The 21,857-nt window shown below is 38.3% G+C and overlaps 1 protein-coding gene across 1 annotated transcript in view; it reads right to left on the bottom strand.

Moving 5' to 3' along the window:
• The window catches only part of SVEP1 (sushi, von Willebrand factor type A, EGF and pentraxin domain containing 1), a 183,779-nt gene that overhangs the window by 143,561 nt on the left and 18,361 nt on the right, over nucleotides 1–21,857 (bottom strand). The window contains exons 2-3 of the mRNA XM_036856266.1: nucleotides 8,765–9,020; nucleotides 5,440–5,616 (exon numbers count right to left, since the gene is read on the bottom strand). Of these exons, the coding sequence (XP_036712161.1) occupies nucleotides 5,440–5,616; nucleotides 8,765–9,020 (433 nt within the window). The remainder of the gene's footprint in view (nucleotides 1–5,439; nucleotides 5,617–8,764; nucleotides 9,021–21,857) is intronic.

Consider the following 21,857-nt stretch of genomic DNA (forward strand, 5'->3'; position numbering starts at 1 on the left):
CGTGTCCCCTGCATTGGCAGGCAGATTCTCAACCACTGCACCACCAGGGAAGCCCATATCCTTTTCCTTGATGGGCTCTGAAGGCAGGCAGTGGGGATACAGAATGAGCTAGAAAATCACTGCCCATTAAATCACTAGTCTGATGAAGCAGGAACAAAGCAAATGGTTGGACCAAATGTAAAATAGATAGCTAGTGGGAAGCAGCCACATAGCACAGGGAGATCAGCTTGATGCTTTGTGTCCACCTAGAGGGGTGGGATAGGGAGGGTGGGAGGGAGACGCAAGAGGGAGGAGATATGGGGATATATGTATATGTATAGCTGATTCACTTTGTTATACAGCAGAAATTAACACATCATTGTAAAGCAATTATACTCCAATAAAAATGTTTAAAAAAAAAAAAAGCGAATAGTTGGGTGTGGTGGGAAAGGGAACCTGCAGAAGCATGAAGAAATGTCTGAGGAATGAAATAGAGTGGTATTTGGGGGAAACTATAACTAGCTCCAGCTTTTAGGTCAAAGGGTAAAGAGAGGTCAAATCATACAACCTTAATGCTCTGCTAAAGAGCTTGAAGTTTATTGCACAAATGAGTCATAATTAAAAAACTGTAAGCAGGGGTGTGGCATGATTGGGTTTATATAACTCATTCTCTTCTTTTCCTGCCTAATATTACGTTGAGCTGCATGAAGCTGCTACCTTGTGGGTTGAAAGTAATCAAATATTGATGATCTCATAAGGATCAAACTGATACTTAACAGAATTTGAAATTATATTTTCAATTGTGTTTATTTGTTGAATGTCTATCTCTATGGCTAGATGGTAGACTCCAGAGCCAGACAACTTGGGTTCATAAATCAGCTCTATTAGCTGTGTGACCCTGGACCAGTTACTTTACCTCTCAGACTTTGTTTCCTTGTCTCACAATACTCCAGAGAGTTACTGTGACCATTACATGAGTTAATATATATCGATGATTGAAATGGTGTCTGGGATGTAGTAAGTGCTACTCAAATATTAGCTATTATTATTATTATCATCATCGTCATCAGTTATTACTGCTGTCATCAGCATCATCACCACTTCCAAATGTCTATGTTAAATGTGAAGAATGAGGAAAGTAATCCTAGAGCTAGAAATTGGAAGCGACTCCCTTTCATTAGATTCCACAGTTCTTTAGTCCTCTTCCCTTAAGTTCAATAACTAATCCTAGCAGGATGTTTTCTCAGCCCTTGAAACCTGCTCATGTAGTATTAAAGTCCCATACCTGAACTTCTGAATTATACAAAATACCTCCAGTAAATGAAAGCGAGTTATGTAGGTTTTTTTTAAAAAAAAAAACAAAAACAAAATATCAACAGCCTTTCATAAAGTACTGATTTACAACCAAAAAAAAAAAAAAAACCTTCCTATATGGGATGCAGTTTCCTCATTTCCCAAGTGAATTGTGAGAAAAACCCTTACAGCTAGCTCTAGTATTCTACTTTTCTATGAAATTAACAAATACAATTTGCCTCAGCATATAACTTTTCCCTAATCAAGCAAACAACCTCTACTTCAAAATCCAATGGCACATTATCCCACCACCTTTTCTCACACAGGATTCTTGATTTTCACTGGATACTCATCATGTCAATATGGTATCCACCTTTAGTAGCGGCAAAGCTTCTTGATGGTATTCACCTGCATGCAGGGATCTTCCTTATCCTCCCCATAGCACAATTCCTCAGGTTAGGGCCACTAGTCTAGCCCAGAAGAGTGGAATTTACAAAATAGATGGTATCCCTTGTCTTCAAGTATCTCATTCTTGAGATAATTATTTTAATGTTCATTCATTAGCTTTCTCATAATATTTATATTATCTCACAATAATGATTAATAATAAAAGCTACCATTGATCAAGAATTGATGTGCCAGATATTGTCCTAAGCATTCTAAGTATATTCTCTCAATTACCCAATCATCTATCTACGCATATATACATGACTGTATACACACACACATATCTATAGGTACACTTCTATATACATATATGTATGTGTATATATATACATAAAACTATACCAAAAATATATATATACTTAAAACTATACATATATATACACATAAAACTATACCATTATTAAGCCCATTTTACAGAAGAAACTGAGAATCAGAAAGAATTAATCATCCAAAGCCACATAGTTTATGTCAGAGGCTGAATTTTAGCTAGACCCTTCTGCATTTTTAAACACTTTCAGTTCAGTGTTTATGGTCTCCAAAAAACAATGTACCCAAGAAGCTTTTTTCAAAAGTGCAAAATAAGCAGTTTGATACCTTGAAAACAGGATTTAGAGAAAAGTATCCTGGGTCCCTTCCTGGTCCTGCTGATTTGATGGTGGGATATGCCATCTTGAGCAAAATACTCGTCTTTCCCTGAGACCTCAATTTCCTCTTGTAGAATGAAGGGTTTAGAGCAGATGATCCCTAAGGTTTCTTTTGGCTCGAAAGAGAAATGATTTGCTTCGGAAAGGCATTGTTTCTACAATGAGGATAAATACCCAGAATGCCAACTCTTCTTAATGAAAGGTAACATACTCTCCTGAAGCAACAAAATAACTATCTTCTAGTCATCCTTCAGATCTTGGTTTAGAGAGTACAATATTAGTCTAACCTTCTCTGGAGTCCCTTCTTCATACTGCACTTCACAGTCTGTGATTACAAATTGATTTGTGTAGTTAGATTGTAAGTTCTAAGAAGGTAGGCACCATGTCTGTCTGTTCACCACTGAACACCTGCACATTGAATCACTGAACCACTGGCACAGAGAAAGTGCTCAGGAACATTTGTCAGCTAAATGGATTTTAAAAGGGGCTCACAGCTGCTAGGATTTCAGTATTGGATGATTTACAGCAAATATTTCTTTCTGCCTTTCCAAAAGATAGGAGTCTAGTAATGAGTCTTTCATGTCATCGGAAGGCTATAATTTATTTATTTTCTCTTAGCTGGTACCATGCAGGAGAAGCCAGTGATGAACACTGCCTCCCGAAAGTGTGAAAATCACAGCTCAGCGTTCCAATACCACTTTCTCTAACCCCTGAGAAACAAATATTGAAGATGACGATATCAACATTTATATCAGGGACTTTCTGGCAGTCCAGTGGTTAAGACTCTGTGCTTCCACTGCAGGGAGTGCGGGTTGGATCTCTGCTCGGGGAACTAAGATCCCACATGCTGCGTGGCACGGCCAAAAAAAAAAAAAAAAAAAACATTTATATAAATGAACTGGATCTAACTGCAATCCTGCACGTAAGGAAGGCTTACTAATTTAAGAGAAGGGATGGAAAAACGAATCCTTTTGTGCTTGGTGTTCTTGGCTGGAACCAGCAGCCAAAGTGCTGTTGTCCCCTCTACTGCAGCTCCACTGACAGGCCCACCCAACTGTGTACATTTTACAGACGGATGGCTGTGCCTCTCTGCCTGGAATGCACGACTGGTAGCAGCTACAGCGACCTGGGTAACTGGGGGCAGTGGGTTTGTGAACCGCCCCCCTCTCTTCCTGCAGCTTATCCCCTGGGATGCAAGATGACAGTGCCCGGGAGCGGTGGAGGCTGGGTACAGCACGGCTGAGGCTGCTGGGGCCGCACGGCAGTGGCTTGTTGGCCGCGAGCTCAGTCTAGGACCACACGGAAAGCAGACATGCTGACTACGGCATGCAGCAAAGAAAACGAGAGCTTCTGCCTCTGTTCGGTGGGCTTGGACGGGAGAGGGAAGGAGGGGGCGTCGGGGAGAGTGCCAAGCTGGGCTGTTCATGAAAGTGTGGGAAGATTCAAGGGGAGGCATTTGGCCAACTCAGAGGCAGTTGGGCAGATCCCACCCTCCCTTTTTTTTCTGCTTAAATGAGAAATCCTGCTTGATGGAGTGGGAGCAGGGCCAAGAAAGGAATGATTCTGCTGGGCGAGCATGGGATGCTCGGACCCAGGAAGGATGTCCGCCAGCTGGGATCAGGGCCAGTGGTGGGGGGAGGAGAAATCGAGGGAAGGGAGATGAGAAGCAGCAAGAATGAAAGCAAGTGTCAGAGGCTGGGATTAGCAGATGCCAACGATTATATACAGCATAGATCAACAAGGTCCTACCGTATAGCACAGGAAACTATATTCAGTATCCTGTGAGAAACCATAATGGAAAAGAACATAAAAAAAGAATGTATATATATGTATAACTGAACCACTTTGCTGTACAGCAGAAACTAACGCAACACCGTAAATCAACTATACTTCAATTTAAAAAACAAAGTAAAAGTGAGTAAAAGAAGAATATGAGAAGAAATGTCCCACTAGGAGAAGAAAAGAGAGAAAGCAGGTCAGGTCAAAGACCTGGGAGGTTCACCCCTGGGAGAACCACATTTCTGTGTTATAGAGCAGACCCACCTACCTTCCAAATAGCAGAATGAAATAATGTTCACGTGAAATGAGGAGTGAAAGACCACACCGGACAGTATAAAGTAAACCTACTGCCCCAAAATTCTCCTGGTGGGTATTAATTTCCATGGGAATACATTTTTCCCAAACAGCAAACCATGGAAGAGTTGTAAGTTCTAAAAAACGGGTTACCTTTTAAGTAAAACAGAGCAAACAAAATGCTATCACAGTAAAACCATAGAGTACTTCCATGTATTTGATATTTCCTAAAATATAATTTATTTTTTTAAAACAGCTAAAATATAATTTAGAACCCAAGAATCCTAAGTTGTTCTTCTTGTCTTTCTAATATAGTATTAAGAACATGAAGATCCTGTGGTAAGAAAACCTAGAGGAGATAAAATTATAAATGTCGAAGAAGTGAATTCCATTTTGAAGTGATGTCACTTTTAGAGCTTTCTAATGTCCCTTCGTGGAGACATGTGAAGAGCTAAAAGACCATCAGTTACATTTTTTTGGTGACGATCCTACAAGTTACATGTGGCCTGAGGACCAGAATCCCACTGGCTGCAATCTCTTACAGAGGCTGAGGCATATTTTGGCGATTTGGCTATTGACTGATTACAAATAAAAGGCCCCAAATCTTCCCCCTTCCTGGATCTGAACCCAGGCTTCAAGAGGCCATTCTTCCTCTTGGAGCTCTGCCCCTACCATGTAAACAAGGCTGGGCTGGCTTCATGGGGTCTGAGAAGCCATATAAAATACAGTCTAGTAGTCCTAGACAAGCCATTTTAGACCAGCCTCCAGCTAGCTGATCCCCAAACAGGTGAGAGAACTCAGGTAAGATCAGCGGAGCAGCCAACCCTACTCACAGCCAACGACAAATGCTTGAGCCAACACAGCTGAGACCAAAAGTGCTGCCCAACCAATCCACAGACTCATGAGCAGTACCAAATACTTAGTGTTTACCCACTGAGCATGTGGACTGATTCCTGCACAGGAACAGACAACTGATACAGTTACACACAGACCGGGCACTCACCTGTGCATTCGTACTGTAGACCTTTCCCATAATACCCCTTCTCACAGATGCACTCAAATTGACCCGTGTGTGTCCCACATTTGCAGCTTGCCATCTGGTCACAGCAGTCTTTGCCGGCTTCACACAGATATGAGCAATGCGACATATCCTCTTGAATAAAACTCCCAGAAGGCAGATCTACCAAGCACATATGACAGGGGGTCATAAAAAAAAAATGAATAAGCAGTTGAATGTTACATTCTCTCATTACCACAATTGAAGCTCAAGACAGAGAAAATATCTTTTCATTTCCGTCAAATTCCCAACTGCTCCCCACTCCCATCCAAATATGAAGGTGTGTGATTTGCAGGACCACAGACTGGGAATTTGATTCAGCTGGTTAAGCTATTTCAGTCTGGGACCTCTTCATAAGTTCTCAAGGCCAGGCAGGGTCAGGCAGAAATTAAGTAGTTTCAGCGAGGAATCTCCAGATGCAGCAGGAAGTAATGTAGTCGGTCCTCCAGGTCAGTCCCCTGGCTTCCACACCAGCATGAGGTCAGGCAGCAGTAACCAGATTTCTAGAATACTTGTTCAGATAAATAAATAAAGCTGCAATCCTGACTGCTGTCAAAGGGGGCTGATGGTGAGTTACTGATTTAAGAATAAATACCATTACTTCTATAATGATTTGATTAAAAACTGAAACAATGGCACCACACAAGTTGAATAATAGAACCAGGATCTGGTTTCTCTCTCAATTTTAAATAAATTTTCACTTATGTAAAAGGAGACCATACAGATAACTTGAGCCATGCTCTGAAGTGAGCCATGCTGGGAATTCAACAACACAGGCAGAGCTGTCCTGTTCTGAAAGTGACTTAACGGGGCAGGGTAAGGTTGACTATGGCTTATCAGGAATGGATGACCTAGAATCAGGCACATGGTAAGTTCCATTTACCTTGCTGAGGAAGTTCAAAAGTCTTAGCCTAAATTTCAGCACTAGGTCCACAGTTCTAGGCCCAGATACAGTGATAGGCCCACAGTAGAAACTCAAATGGGTGAGTTTCAGCAAGACACATGAACTGCCATTGAATAGCCAGAAAGGAGATTGGTGATGGCCTCAGTTATGGAACATCTGTCTCTATGCATTAAGACCCTGAACAATAGACAGGGACAATGTAAAGGGAAGACCCCAGCCCTAAGAGAAAGAGACTTGTACAACCAAGTACCCTATTAAAGCCCCATCTAATAGACTGTGGTGTGGGTACAAGGTCTGCAACATGGGCATCTTGGACTTAGCTCTGAGCCACAGGTTTATTTGGCAGTTGAGGGAGCAAGAAAAACGTAGCTATAAGACTGATGCACTGGCATTTAGGTCGGGGAGAGAGATAAGTGAACAAGGTGCATATGTGGAAAGCTATTATTCTGGAAACTACATCTGTTGAGAATGGCCACAAACATGGACAGCCTTGAGACCAAAAGTGGATCCATCCAAATTGAAAGTAGTTTCTGCAGACCACAGATAGAGAGAACAAACTAGTGGTTACCAGTGAGGGGAGGGGCAGTATGGGGGTGGGGGAGTGGAAGGTACAAACTCTTGGGTATAAGATGGGCTCAAGGATGTATTGTACAACACAGGGAATACAGGCAATATTTTGTAATAACTGTAAATTGGAAGTAACCTTTAAAAATTGTATAAAAATAAAAAACTATATATAAAAAAAGAAAGTTGCTTCAGAGAACATGGAGGCAGGAGAAATGAGGTTCACTTCCTTTGCCCCCATCGTTTCTCTTCAGTAAAAACAGGATTTTTTTTTATGGAACCTGGAAACTTGATTAGAGTATTACACATTTTAGATTTTAGTATTTTGTAATAAAAGTGATGCCTTCCAAAACTCTGTTGTGATAGGGTAACCAAAATCCTTTCCTTGAAGACTCTGTCCCATCCAGTTTCTGACTCAACTTGCATTGGGCAGAAGGCCCCCATCCTACAAGACAGAAGGTTGGTAGGACTGGAAATGAGTCCTCTATGACACAGCTAATAACACCCACAATTTCATAATCCCATCTAGTGCAACAGCCCCTCTGTCTTCCTACTCAGCATATCACTTTTCCCAGAGAAAAGGAGAAACAAAAAAAGCCCCAGTTACTGAACTTCCGTCATATGCCAAACACTGTGCTGGTGAAATTTAAATATTTTATTTAATCCTCCTGACAAAGCTATTCGGTACATGTTATCATATCTCTATTTTAAAAGTAGAGGAAACTGAAGCTCATAGATGTTAGATAAATTGGCTAAGGTAATAGCCGATGGACAGTTATTGAGAGCTTAGTATAATAAGCTCTCAGTGACTTTTCTAATCACTTTATATGTATTAATCCATTTAATCCTTGGAATAAGCCTATGAAGTAGGTACTATTCTTGTACCCTATTCTATTAACAAGAAATCTAGGGAGTGCAAAAGTTAAATAATTTGCCCAAAGCCACCCAGTTAGTAGGTTGACTAATTGGGAATTTTTGCTCTATCCATAGGTAGCCTGAGATGCTGCTCTAAACTCTTCTGTTGGAACTACAGTAAGGCTGACCCACTTATTTTGAACATCACTAATTGTGAGGAAACCTCATGTTGCCATGATTTGCCCATTTGGTCTGAGGCTAGATCCCCATCTCCTCCTCCCAATCTGCACTTTCTCTCCTGGATCAGTGCAAGATACATGCCCATACTACACCTGGAAGTTCATCTGACTTAAGTCACCCAACTAAACATCCTTATAAATGGTGCACAAAGAACTCTAATGAATGGATTTACTGATGCTATTCCCTGTCGCTCTCACTGCTCTTCAGTTTATCCATAAGCATATCGATACTCAAACTGTCAGGTCAAGAAGTATGTGTTAAGTATTTATTGTCCCTATAATCTTCATGTATATTCTGGAAACATTCTGGTGAGATTCACTAAGCATGTCTCTGAATGTTTACTTCATCCTTCCAGAAAACTGAAGATGAGATGTAAGTCAAGGCTTCCAACTCCGTGTGTGGCCTCAAAACACACCTCAGTTCATTCCACTGATTCTAATGGTTCCAGGTGGGAGCATATGGATATTTTAGTGAAAATATATCACAGTTATTAAAAAACAAAACAAAACAAATACTCCTGTTGCAAGGCCAGAATGTCATCTCTACTTATGAAGTTCAACGCAGCTCATAATACACAAAGAACACGTGGCATCACGCTCAGCGAAGACCTCATAGGGCTTGGTATTATCCCCACAGTGGGTTTCAAGAAATCAGCAAGAAGGAAACCCTGTTTAAAGGCACTGCGTTATGCCAGTAGGCTTCCATTACCTTCATGCAACGCTCGGCGGGCTAAAGCCTCAAATTCTTCAAAACTGTGGAGCAGGTAGCAGTGCTCCTCCTTTGGGGTGGAAGCCATGTCATTCAGTTCTCGAATGTTTCCTTGCCATATGCCAAAAGTGAAGATTTCCACTCCAAAATCTCGCAGTGATGCTGCAATGGGTCTTGGATCTCCCCCGTTGGAATATCCATCCGTAATGAGAAATATAACTTTTGTTGAGTTTTCTCTAGAATGACGAAGAATTTGCTGTAATGAAATAGGGCAAGTTAGAATGAGTATGTATCGTGTTGGCCTACTCTGTGCCTCCCTTATTAGGTAAGGGAGTGCTTGTGAAGATCATTAACATTTCACAAGAGTGAGGAATGGAACACTGATCAGTGAGGGTAAAACACAAACAGGCACAGAGGAGAGCCTACAATGGTCTTCTCAAAGAACCACAATAAACCTCAAAAGCATTTAAAATGTATCATCATCATCATCGCCATAGAGCTTGCTAATTGAGAGCAACAAATGTTTATGGGGACTTCCCTGGTGGTCCAGTGTAAAGAATCCACCTCCCAATGCAGGGGATGCAGGTTCAATCCCTGGTCAGGGAACGAAGATCCCACATGCTGTGAGGCAACTAAGCCCGCACACCGCAACTAGAGAAGCCTGCGCACCGCAATGAAGAGCCCACGCGCCGCAACAAAGACCCAGCACAGCCAAAAAAAAAAAAGTTTATGGAATGAATTTGTATTAATATTATCAATTATTGTTAAACTATTTGTATTGATTTTCAGGCTCAAAATATGGACCAAATCTGAGTCTTATGTATCTACTTCCTATCATATTTAGCTAGCTACCCACTTACCTACCTAGCTGAACCACCTCATGATCATACACTAAAAGCTGGACGAGAAGAAAATTTAACAGAACATGTCTTTTCCAGAGTTAATAATGACTCACTTGCCTCCTCTATTTGTTTTTCCACTGCTCCTCCAAAATTGGAGAATTGATTCAATACTTCATCTTTTTTGGACCACCCAGTATTAGCACAAAATCAGCTGTTTTTTTGGTGGTGTCCTATCTTCATGAGAAAATACTGATTCACTCAATTTGACAATTCGGCTTTACTGTTTTAGGACAAGTGAGTTATCCTCTATAATGTTATATGCTGTTCCTTCTCTATAGATAAAAGGAAAAAGATGAAACCTTTTTTTAAAAAAAAGTGTATATTCATTGCCACTATGCTTTGTAATGTCATACTGTAAAGGCACAAGAGATCCAATGGTGAGTCTGGCTTATAATTAAATTTGCTGTTGTTGCTTTTCATTAGAAATGGGTAGGAAAGGTAAAAAAGCACCAGGGTATATTTTCTGGCAAGTTCGTAGAAGGAATCCAATGTTTCTTAAGCAATGATTCAAGAAATGCTACATTCAGAAGAAGAGCAACATTGTAACCTACATTCTGTTAAAGTTAAAAGGAGATATTATGATTTTAAAAATAACTTTGCCTCAATTCATTTTAGGGGACAGGCTCAGCTATAAGACCCAGATTCTCTCATAAGATTCATGTCTGTAGCAAGCATATTTCATTAGTATATAATTAATAGGTATTTATTCTAATTCAATAATTCCTGCCAATTAGTTTCAGAGTTTGTGAGCTAAAGATAAAGCTGTTAAATCCGAATTTAAAGACAATTAAATTAAACTGAAAGTTACTCTGGAAAACATGTGGAAAGACAGCAATTTGAGAAAAGGTATTCAAACACTTCATTCCACTTCTTCTCGAAAACCAAGTGAAATAAAGGAAAACAAACAGTGTGGAAGGACCGTACTGAAGACAGGAACGGAGGGCAGGTGTATGTGGCAGAATAACATGAGATACTAATGGCTCTTAAAGCTTAAAAAGCCGCCCTCTTGATGAATGACAAGAAGATCTGGGATGAATACTTGGTACGTGTGAGATATTTCCTCACTCCAGACAAGAAAAGAACCTCTGAATGGCTATCATCAAAAAGAACAGAAGTAACTAATGCTGGTGATGATGTGGAGAAAAGGGAACCCTTGTACATTGTTGGTGGGAATATAAATTGGTACAGCCACTGTGGAGAACAGTATGGAGGTTGCTCAAAAATCTAAAAATAGAATTACATATGATCCAGCAATCCCACTCCTGGGTATATATCTGAAGAAAACAAGAACACTAATTTGAAAAGATACCTGAACCCCAACGTTCACAGCAGCATTATTTACAAATGCCAAGATATGGAAGCAACCTAAGTGTCCATCAAAAGATGAATGGATAAAGAGGATGTGGTATATACACAATGGAATACTACTCATCCATAAAAAAGAACGAAATTTTGCCATTTGCAGTAATATGGATGGATTTGGAGGGCATTATGCTAAGTGAAGTAAGTCAGACAGAGAAAGACAAATACTGTATGGTATCACTTATTATGTGGAATCTAAAATGTACAACAAACTAGTGAATATAACAAAAAAGAAGCAGACTCATAAATATAGAGAACAAACCAGTGGTTACCAGTGGGGAGAGAGAGGGGAGGGACAATATACGGGTGAGGGAGTGGGAAGTACAAACTATTGGGTACAAGATAGGCTACAAGGATGTATTGTACAACATGGGGAGTATAGCCAATATTTTGTAATAACTGTAAATGGAGTGTAACCTTTAAAAATTGTATAAAAACTAAAAAAATAATTTAAAAAAAGAGCCTCTGAGGAGAGGGAGAGAAAGAGGAGTTAGGGGAGAAGGAGAGATTTTAGATGTTGCTGTGCGGCGCTGTGCTCTACACCAATCCCTCCACACCCCCCAACTCAGTCACCATAGGAGCGATGACTGACATTCCTTTATAGGGATGGGTATAGGGATCCATGAGTCCTCTTTCCATGTGGATATTTGGGATAATGGTAAGTCCCACAGAAGTGCTGCTGGTCACAGTGACATGGGGCAATAGAATATAACTATGTGGGATGTTCAAGGGGAGTGGGAAGTACAAGACCTGATGAGTCTTGTGTATTCCTGGAGAGGCTTAGGAGACAGAGTTGGTGCAATATGAAGACTCCTAGGGAGTTTTGCAATATTAAGGATGTGGGAGTGGCTGACAGCATGGACCATGAGAGCTATGTCTCTCTCAGGCAATATCAACATGAAGAAATCCTGGAAGCCCCAGGAGATTGCTGCACCAAGGGTGGCAAACCTGACAAAACCATATGCAGATGACCAAGGATGATCATCATGACCACTGATGAGAGAACTGAGACAATTCCAGATGATGGACATGCAGGGAATGTCAGAGCTGAGAGGTGGACATCCACTCCCTTGCTGCAGCTTTGCAGAAGCTCCAAAGTTTAGACTCAACTAGAGGGAGAAACGGAAGAGGGAAACATTCCTGAAGGTGGCTCAGTTTTCAAAAGTGAAGCACTTGAGAAATTTCTGATTTTGAATTTGCTTGGAAGTACCTGGATGGAATTTTCTCTCATCGGGTGGATTGGAGCTTCAAAATAGAAATGACAGTTAGTATTAGAAAAATAAAGAATTTTAAAAAAATCTTAATTGGCAGATAGTGAAATATGTTCTTTTTTTACAAACACAGCTTCTCTTACTGATGGAACCTTGTGATATCTTGGAAAACAGGTAGAAAAAAGTCTTTTGGAACTCCGACAACCCCACCTTATTTAGAGGGAGAGGCAAAGGCTAGAGATGAAGGGCAGGAGGAGAGAGAAGGAGGTCACTTGATTCAACCTCTTTGCAACACAGCTCAAAGATATTCCGAGGTGACAAAGGCAAGGACAACTTCAGACAGAAACCTAGTCTTCTCCCCACATGTAACTTCCTTGAAGGCAGATATTTTTGTCTAGTTCTTCAATTCTTAATTCTCAAAGTTTAGCACAGCACTTGGGAAACTGTACACACTCAATAAGTATTAGCCAATAAATAGCAGCCCATAATGCAGCCAGTGCTCAGGCCAAAAACCTTGGAGTCACCCTTATCTCTCTCTCTTCTTGTATACTGCTTTAGAAAGCTTCCCCTCCCCAAGTCTATTAAAATATTCTCATATTCTTTTCTCTAATACTTCTGTTTTTTAAAAATTATTAAATCCATACATTTTTCTTTGATGTGAAATAGATACTCCCTTTACTTTTATCCAACTTCATAAGCAATTTTCTTCCCTGGTTAAAGTCTCTTCATTCTGTTTTACTGACTTACTTGCTGATTCATGGCCAACGCCACATAGTTTGGTTACCATACCGTCATAGTATTTTTTTTCATATCTGGTAGGGAAACTCTAACATCCTTTTATTTTCTCTTTTAAAATGTTTGTAGTTAACCTTGAACATTCTCCTTTCCAACTGAGCTTGAGAGTCAGCTTATCTAATTCTTCATTAATTTTTTTTTCTATCTAACCATTTGATCCAGCAATTCCACATCTAGAAATCTAGAGCAGATAAACTCTAGGATACACTGGAGAGTTGCTTGAGTACGTTGGTCTTAAGTGAGCAGTGGGAATATACAGAATGTGTGTGTGTGCTGTATGTTGTATAGTTTTGCACAAAAAAAGATTAAGTTTTCTTTTTGTGCCTTTATTGTCCTTCAGACAGAAACAAATACCATTTTGGAATATTAATCTTCACTCCTGTCAATAACATTCCTTAACATCCAGGTTAGGATTTGCAGAGATTTCTGGTTGTACTACTCATTATGTACAAAACACTTTAAGCTGTGATTCTATTTTTCTTCTCTTCTTGCAGAGAACTACTGAGTATTTACAGGAACCATTATATCTGTTGGCAAGACAATATATTAAGCTTAAAATAGTAAGAAGAATAGCAGGACTAGTAGTCCAAGCAAAGAATTACACAAGATCTGGGTTTGGAATGCACTTTAAGGATAGAGCAGGGAATGGATGATTTACTGAAAATAATCTACCCCCCTCCCCCAATCTCTGTGCTTCATCATACTTGAATAAGAACATAATTCAATAAAAACATTTTTTTCATCCCACAGATCTAAGAAGTAAATAGAGCTGTGGTAATGTTGGTGGAATGTGGTAGAGGACCAACTCTTGATTCCCCTCTTACTGTTCCTGAAATAGTTTACATCATCTGCAATCCTTTGAAAGGCATTTAAGAAATAGAATTTTTTGGTCCAGAATACTGAATGAGGCAAACCCTTTGTGGCCAACAAAAAACTTGACATGAACTTTGTATAGCAAAAGGTTATCACCATCTGTATTGCATCAAGCCTCTGATTAGCTTGTATAAATATCTGGCAGAGGAGTAAGCTCCCCTTGTCCAGTAAGAGTCATTAGAATGATAAAAATGCAGGGTTGTGTAACATTGTTCTAACACCCGAGATCCATCACCATTACACAAGACTGCAATCCCCCTCCCCACACCCTCCAAGTCAGGCCACAAGGGAACTGTTTTGAAAAATGATCTTGAAAGAAAAACAGAGGTTACAAGAAAGCTGACATAGGGACAATATTTGCCCTTGGGTTCCATTAATTAAACTACATGTAGATATAATACCAACCTCAGCACAACCTTAGCTGCAATTACCCACTGTGGACAACTTCAAATGAGGATAGTAACTACAGAAACTCATAAGTCATCTTTTAACATTCTTGATTTTGTGGACTGATACCTATTGTGACTCTATCAGAGCCACTTTCCTCCAGGAGGCAGAAAACTAGTGAATTATGCCAGTGTTTCAACTTGTTTCCCACAAATGTTTTTTTTCATGTTAGGGAACATTAAGTACAAACAATTCACCATAGGGAATGTAAGTTGGTACAGCCACTATGGAAAACAGTATGGATATTCCTCAAAAAACTAAAAATAGAGTTGCCATATGATCAAGCAATCCCACTCCTGGGCATATTTCCAGACAAAACTATAATTCAAAAAGATACATGCATCCGTATCTTCATAGCAGCACTATCTACAATAGCCAAGACATGGAAACAATCTAAATGTCCATCGATAGATGAATGGACAAAGAAGATGTGGTGTGTATATATCACATACAATGGAATACTACTCAGCCATAAAAAAGAATGAAATAATGCCATTTGTAGCAACATGGATGGACCTAGAGATTATCATACTAAGCAAAGTAAGTCAGAAAGAGAAAGACAAATACCACAGGATATCACTTATATGTGGAATCTAAAATACAACACAAATGAACCTATCTATGAAACAGAAACAGACTCACAGACACAGAGAACAGACTTGTGGTTGCCAAGGGGGATGAGGGGTGGGGGAGGGATGGATTGGAAGTTTGGGGTTAGCAGATGCAAACCATTATATATAGAATGGATAAACAACAAGGTCCTACTGAATAGCACAGGGAAGTATATTCAATATCCTGTGATAAACCATAATGGAAAAGAATTTTTAAAAGAATATGTATATATATATATGTATAACTGAATAACTTTGCTGCACAGCAGAAATTAATACAACATTGTAAATCAACTATACTTCAATTTAAAAAGAGACACCATAAGCTACTTGTAATACTTTCCTCATTCTTCAAATTGCAAAATTTCACCAAGCTTCATCTGCTATTTAGTTAATATTTTTAATTTGAATACTCAAATATTCTTCAGTTCAAGGAATGTTTATTGCTTTACATTTGTGGCTAGTATATCTGGGAAAAGAATATATTCATATTCTTATATATTCAGATGAATATATATATATATATATATTCATCTGTTGGTTCATCATTTTCTGGACATATTCTATTCTTTTTTCATTTTTATCTCATTCTACTTCCTTCCGAATTGGGTGGAAATGTCTCAAGCTTTTCTTCCATATCACTGGTTTTACACAGTGTTTCTCTTCCCTTCTACTTCCAATTAAGAATTAATCCTGGACCTAGAGATTATGATACTAAGTGAAGTAAGGAGACAGAGAAAGACAAATACCATATGATATCACTTATATGTGGGATCTAAAAACATGATACAAATGTATTTATTTACAAAACAGAAACAGACTCACACACATAGAAAACAAACTTATGGTTACCAAAGGGGAGGGGGGAAGGGATAAATTAGGAGTTTGGGATTAAAATATACACACTACTATATATAAAACAGATAAACAACAAGGACCTACTGTATAGCACAGGGAACTATATTCAACAACTTGTAATAACCTATAATGGAAGAGAATCTGAAAAAGAATAGATATATAACAGAATCACTTTGTTGTATACCAGAAACTAACACAACATTGTAAATCGACTATACTTCCTATTTAAAAAAAGCACCTTAGGGCTTCCCTGGTGGCGCAGTGGTTGAGAATCTGCCTGCCAATGCAGGGGACACGGGTTCGAGCCCTGGTCTGGGAAGATCCCACATGCTGCGGAGCAGCTAGGCCCATGAGCCACAACTACTGAGCCTGCGCGTCTGGAGCCTGTGCTCCGCAACAAGAGAGGCCGCGATAGTGAGAGGCCCGCGCACCGCGATGAAGAGTGGCCCCCGCTTGCCACAACTAGAGAAAGCCCTCGCACAGAAACGAAGACCCAACACAGCCAAAATAAATAAATAAATAAATTAATAAATTAAAAAAAAAAAAAAAAGCACCTTAAAAATCGCCTAAAAATTGTCACCTTAAAAAAAAGAGAATTAATCCTGGCATTGCATTTATTTTTCTTTTTACAATACTTCTTTGTTTCACACAGTTTTCTCTTTATTCCCTTTAGCTTCTCAGCCAGTTTTGTTTTCCTCTCAGTCCTTTGTTTATTTCATTTCTCATCACCATTTCAGTGTTTTATTTACCTATGGTAAGTGCACATAATAAATGCTTTCTAGGATTTAGTTCTGTTTTTCACAGTGAATTCCTAAACTTTATCTGTACCTTACATTCTATCTTTACTTTATTTAGCAAAAAAATTTCAAAGAAGCCAGATAGGAGTTTTGTGTCTTCCTTTTTCCTCACCCATGAATGAAATGGTATATCCAGTGAAAGTGTTTGCAGCAAACAATCAACAAGTGGGTAAAATTAGTGTTGGAATACATGGCTATAACATTTGCTATTATTATTATTGATAAAACAAATCGAAAACCTACCCAAGTGATCAGTGAAGAGGGTTAAAAATAAACCACACACTGTGTCTGGAAACAGAGGGTCTAAGTAAGCATTGTCCAATAGAACTTTCTGTGATAAGTGACATGTTATCTGCTCTGTTCAATAGAGTAGCCTCTAGGCACATGTGGCTACTGAACACATGAAAGGAAGCTATTGCAACTAAGGAAGTGAATTCATAACTATGTGTAATTTTAATTAATTTAAATTTAAAAAGCCACATCTAGCTAGTGTCTACCATACTGGACCATGCAGGTCAAACTAGATATAGCCTTGTCCCTGGAGGGAAAAACACAAAAAGTCTAAGCAGGCCCATAAAAATATTCTGTCAACTCAAGAACTGCAAAATCAACTTGAAGATTTGGAAGAATACAGAATTTAATACTGAAATAAGAAGAAAGTAATGCAATAGAATGGTACTTGCATCACTAGGATTTAGAAAGCCATAGCGTCTATGAAAACAGGAACTGAAAGCCACAGAAAGAGAGCAGGCTAAGAAGAAAACAGAGATGTGCAGGAGGAGAGGGACTGGATAAGAAGAAAAAATGCCAGGAAACCAAAAAGGCAATGAAAGACAGAAATACACCTTTGTGGTAGTGAGATAAAATGTCAGAAATCCAAACTAAAAAAGTTTATTAGTACAAATTTATAGTAAAAAGCTGCTGACTAACCTCATTTATAAACATAAATGCACAATTCCAAATAAATACTCCCAAACTGAATTCAAATGATATTCAAAACAGAGAAAGACAAATATCATACGATATCACTTACATGTGAAATCTAAAAAAATGATACAAATGAACTTATTTACAAAACAGAAATAGACTCACAGACATAGAAAACAAACTTATGGTTACCAAAGTGGAAAGGGGGGAAGAATAAATTACGAGTTTGGGACTAGCAGATACAAACGACTATATACAAAATCGGTGAACAACAAGGTCCTACTGTATAGCACAGGGAACTATATTCAATATCGTGTAATAACCTATAATGGAAAAGAATCTGAAAAAGAATAAATATATATATATATATATATATAAAACTGAATCACTTTGCTGTACACCTGAAACACTGTAAATCAACCATATTTCAATAAAAAATAAAAATAATGTGAATCTAAATAAAAAAAATAAGATCCAAAAGATCTTTCTCCTTTATTCAATAAGGTTCATTCCTCATATGCAAAAGTAGATTAAAATTGTCTTTTGCGGGGCTTCCCTGGTGGCGCAGTGGTTGAGAATCCGCCTGCCAATGCAGGGGACACGGGTTCGAGCCCTGGTCTGGGAAGATCCCACATGCCGCGGAGCAACTAGACCCGTGAGCCACAATTACTGAGCCTGCGCATCTGGAGCCTGTGCTCCGCAACAAGAGAGGTCGCGATAATGAGAGGCCCGCGCACAGCGATGAGGAGTGGCCCCCACTTGCCGCAACTGGAGAAGGCCCTCGCACAGAAACGAAGACCCAATACAGCCATAAATAAATAAATAAATAAATAAATCCAAAGGGGGGGGGAAGCCTCTTCCCATTATTGCCTTCTGCCAAGAATAGAGAAAACAACTAGAGATATTTAAAAAAAAAAAAAAAAATTGTCTTTTGCTATAACACAACACAATCGCTGTGCCAATTAAAAGAAAATAATAATCCAAGTACTAAAAAGGCATTCAATAAAATTAAGTTTTGCTTTTTTATGAATGAAAATTAGAAATAAAAAGATACTCAGTAATATGATAGAGTATCTATCTCAAAGCAACACTGCAAAATCATGCTCAACTGTGAAGACTCAGCATAATTCCCAATTAGATAAGGAGCAAATCAGCAATTTTAAGTATTTTCACTCTTACTTAAAATCCTTTTGCAATTTCTAGCCAAGGCAATAAGACAAAACCATAATTAGTACTGCATTCCTTAAAGTTTCTGCTCTGTCTCAAAAAAACAAAATTAGAAAGCAAGGGACAAACTGGAAAATATATTCATCATGCTTGTCAAATAGAGTATTAAGGTCCTTAAAATATAAATAACTTTTACATATCTCTAAAGGAAAAGAATGAGAAAAACAACAGAAACATAGATGTTTGAACAAAACAAATACAAAAAAAAAGGAATTCTATTTGTCAGAAAATATGAAAAACATTTAACTTCACTAACAACCAAAATAATGTAAGTTCAATAATAGAAATACTATTTTTTCACTTCTCAAATGGTCAAAGTTTTTTTTTTAAGGTAAAAGTTGTAAAATATGTGGGGAAACAGTTACCTCTACTGGAAATGCCACCTGGACTGTTAATATTTGGGAGTACAGTGTGACAAAGTGACCATAGCCTCAAAAATTTCATGTGATTTGAACTACAATTCTACATCTAAGAATATCTTAAGGAAATAACCATGGATACACATAAAAAGTGATCAAAAGGATGAATATCCTAGAATAATTTGCAAAATAGAAAATGGAAACAATATAAAATTGCAACAATAGGTTACTGGTTAAATAAATTACAGGGCAATCATGAAATATCCTTATAATAATAATACTGAATAATATTAAATGTAAAAAGTAGGTAACCAAAAACAATGATTTTTTTACATTAGTGTGCATGTGTGTGTAAATGTATTCAATACTACATGTATGTGCACGTGTGTATGAGTATGACTAACAGCATGTACCTCAAAATGTTGACTATCTCTTGGTAGTATATTTACAGGGTTTTATTTACCTCTATTTTGTCCTTTTATATCATTTCCAAATTTTCTCTTTCTCCTTCATCTATTCTTCCTCTACGAAACGTCACGTGAACTCAGAACTTTGAGTCTCACCTATAAACTAATGACTCCTAAATCTATGCCAAATAAACTCAAACTCCCAATGTGAAGTTCCAGCAGCCCAGTGGACACCTCTGCCTAAATGTGCCATATGCCCCTCAAACTCAATTTATCCTCACCATGCACAAGTAAGGTTTCCTTCCTTCTGTTTTTAAAACAGGTCAACTATGGTACCATAATCTATCCCACCTTATAAATCTGCAATCTCGTAGTAATCTATGATGCCTTCTTTCTAATCTATCACCTTCAGTAACCGATCCAGACCCATACATTTCACCTCTGAACTATCTACGAGTCTCACGATTGTATTGCCCCAGCCTTGGTTTAGGTACAGGATATTGGTTCTGTCTGGATTATTGAAAAACACCAGTTGTTTTAAGCATCTCTAGCTGAAGCTGCTCTTCTTTCAAATCCATTGTCTGACCTGCCATCCAACTTATCTTTCTGAAATACTGATCTAATCATGTTTAAAATTTCCACGATTTCCCCTCCATCTACAAAATAAAGCCTAAATTTCTTTACAAGCCCTTTTATCACCTCGTCCTAAATAACACTTCCAGTCACATCCCTATTCCATCCCTATCTCCTACTTCCCCAACCTACTTCTTACACCATATGTTCCCTACACCATTCTATTCAGAGGTTTTGAAACACACCATGCTTTCCTTCTGTTTGCTCTACCTGGAAATTAACAACTCTTTCTTATCTCCCACTATGTCTACCTCCACTTTTACCAGTTCTTCAAAATCCAGATCAAAGTTCATCTCCTCATTGAAACTTTCCCAAGTATTAAATCCACCTCAATGCCCCCCACTACACACCAACCCCATCATACTTATAGTTGACACTTACATATCTGGCCATATCCCAAGCTAGCAAGATACTCAATGGCAAGGTTGACTCATATTTTTATTCTAGTGAAGATCAAAAAATAACTATGAAATAAGTGGATGAAAGAATAAACAAGTAAATGCCTTAATTTTCATTAGATATGTGTCCAACATGCAGAATAAACTAATAAATTCTAGGCCAAAACTTTTGTTGCAGTAATCTCGTTATGCAATTGTGAAATGAAAAAATCTTATAAATGTTATATTTAAACTTATTTCACCAAACCTATATTGAGCTTCTATTATATACCAAGCAATGTGCTAGGGATTTTTAATCGTACTACTTGATGATACAACAGAAACATTCACTAAAAACAAACAAGCAAGAAGTAAAACAATGACAAAAGTACAACTGGAAAGAGTATTCTGCAGTAACTCAGCTTTCCTATTTATATTGTAATATCAAATCAATTATATTTAGTATGTCTTATTTATTTTAAGCATTTACTCAGGCTTTCTAGACTGAAATTCTAGAATGAAAAAAGAATGTTGGCTTGAGTAACATTTGGGCTATTTTTTACAGTCTAGCCAAATCAGAAAAGAACCAGAGGGTCGAAAAAAAACTTAATCTCAGATTTATGGTCACAGAGTTTCTCCACCCACGTACATGCTTTAGTTATTAAACACAGACACAAAACATTCTGAAGTGGACCCACTGGAACAGTACATCAAATTGGGAAATGATGTGCACGGGAGTTGATGAGTAGCAGACTTAATCCAGACTGTAAAAAAACAACAGAATAAACATGCAAAAGACCAAACAGTCTTCCAATAATGCCAAGTTCCACCATCCGTTCTAGAAACATGCCAGGAATAAAGAAAATCTGGAGAGCAAAAAGTGAAGTCATCGGAATCCAAATGACAATGAAAGAAGGCTAAACGACATGTCACTCAAACTGCTAATTTACAACAAAATAATAAAATAAAATTCAAATTTATGATTAATATTGTTATCAATCAATTTATAAAATGATTTCAGCTAACATGTTAAATGTCTATACAGTATGACCAAGTAGCAGCCCATAAAGTCAAAGGTATTAGGGAGTCTGCTCAGGTGCTTCACATCAAGTGGTCAAAGGAGAAAGTAACCTCAAATGATACTTGGGTATCAGTATATGGTTTTACAAATGACTTAGGCAAAGAATACAGGGGCACTTCCTTAATATGACAGAAAGAGCTATTGTAAACCAATGGGCAAAAACATGCTTGAAACAGTCTCATTAAATTTAATAACAAAGCTAGACTGTCCCATCACTTCTATGTGG

Source organism: Balaenoptera musculus, chromosome 6, assembly GCF_009873245.2.
Source record: "Balaenoptera musculus isolate JJ_BM4_2016_0621 chromosome 6, mBalMus1.pri.v3, whole genome shotgun sequence".
In the NCBI taxonomy this organism is placed as follows: domain Eukaryota; kingdom Metazoa; phylum Chordata; class Mammalia; order Artiodactyla; family Balaenopteridae; genus Balaenoptera; species Balaenoptera musculus.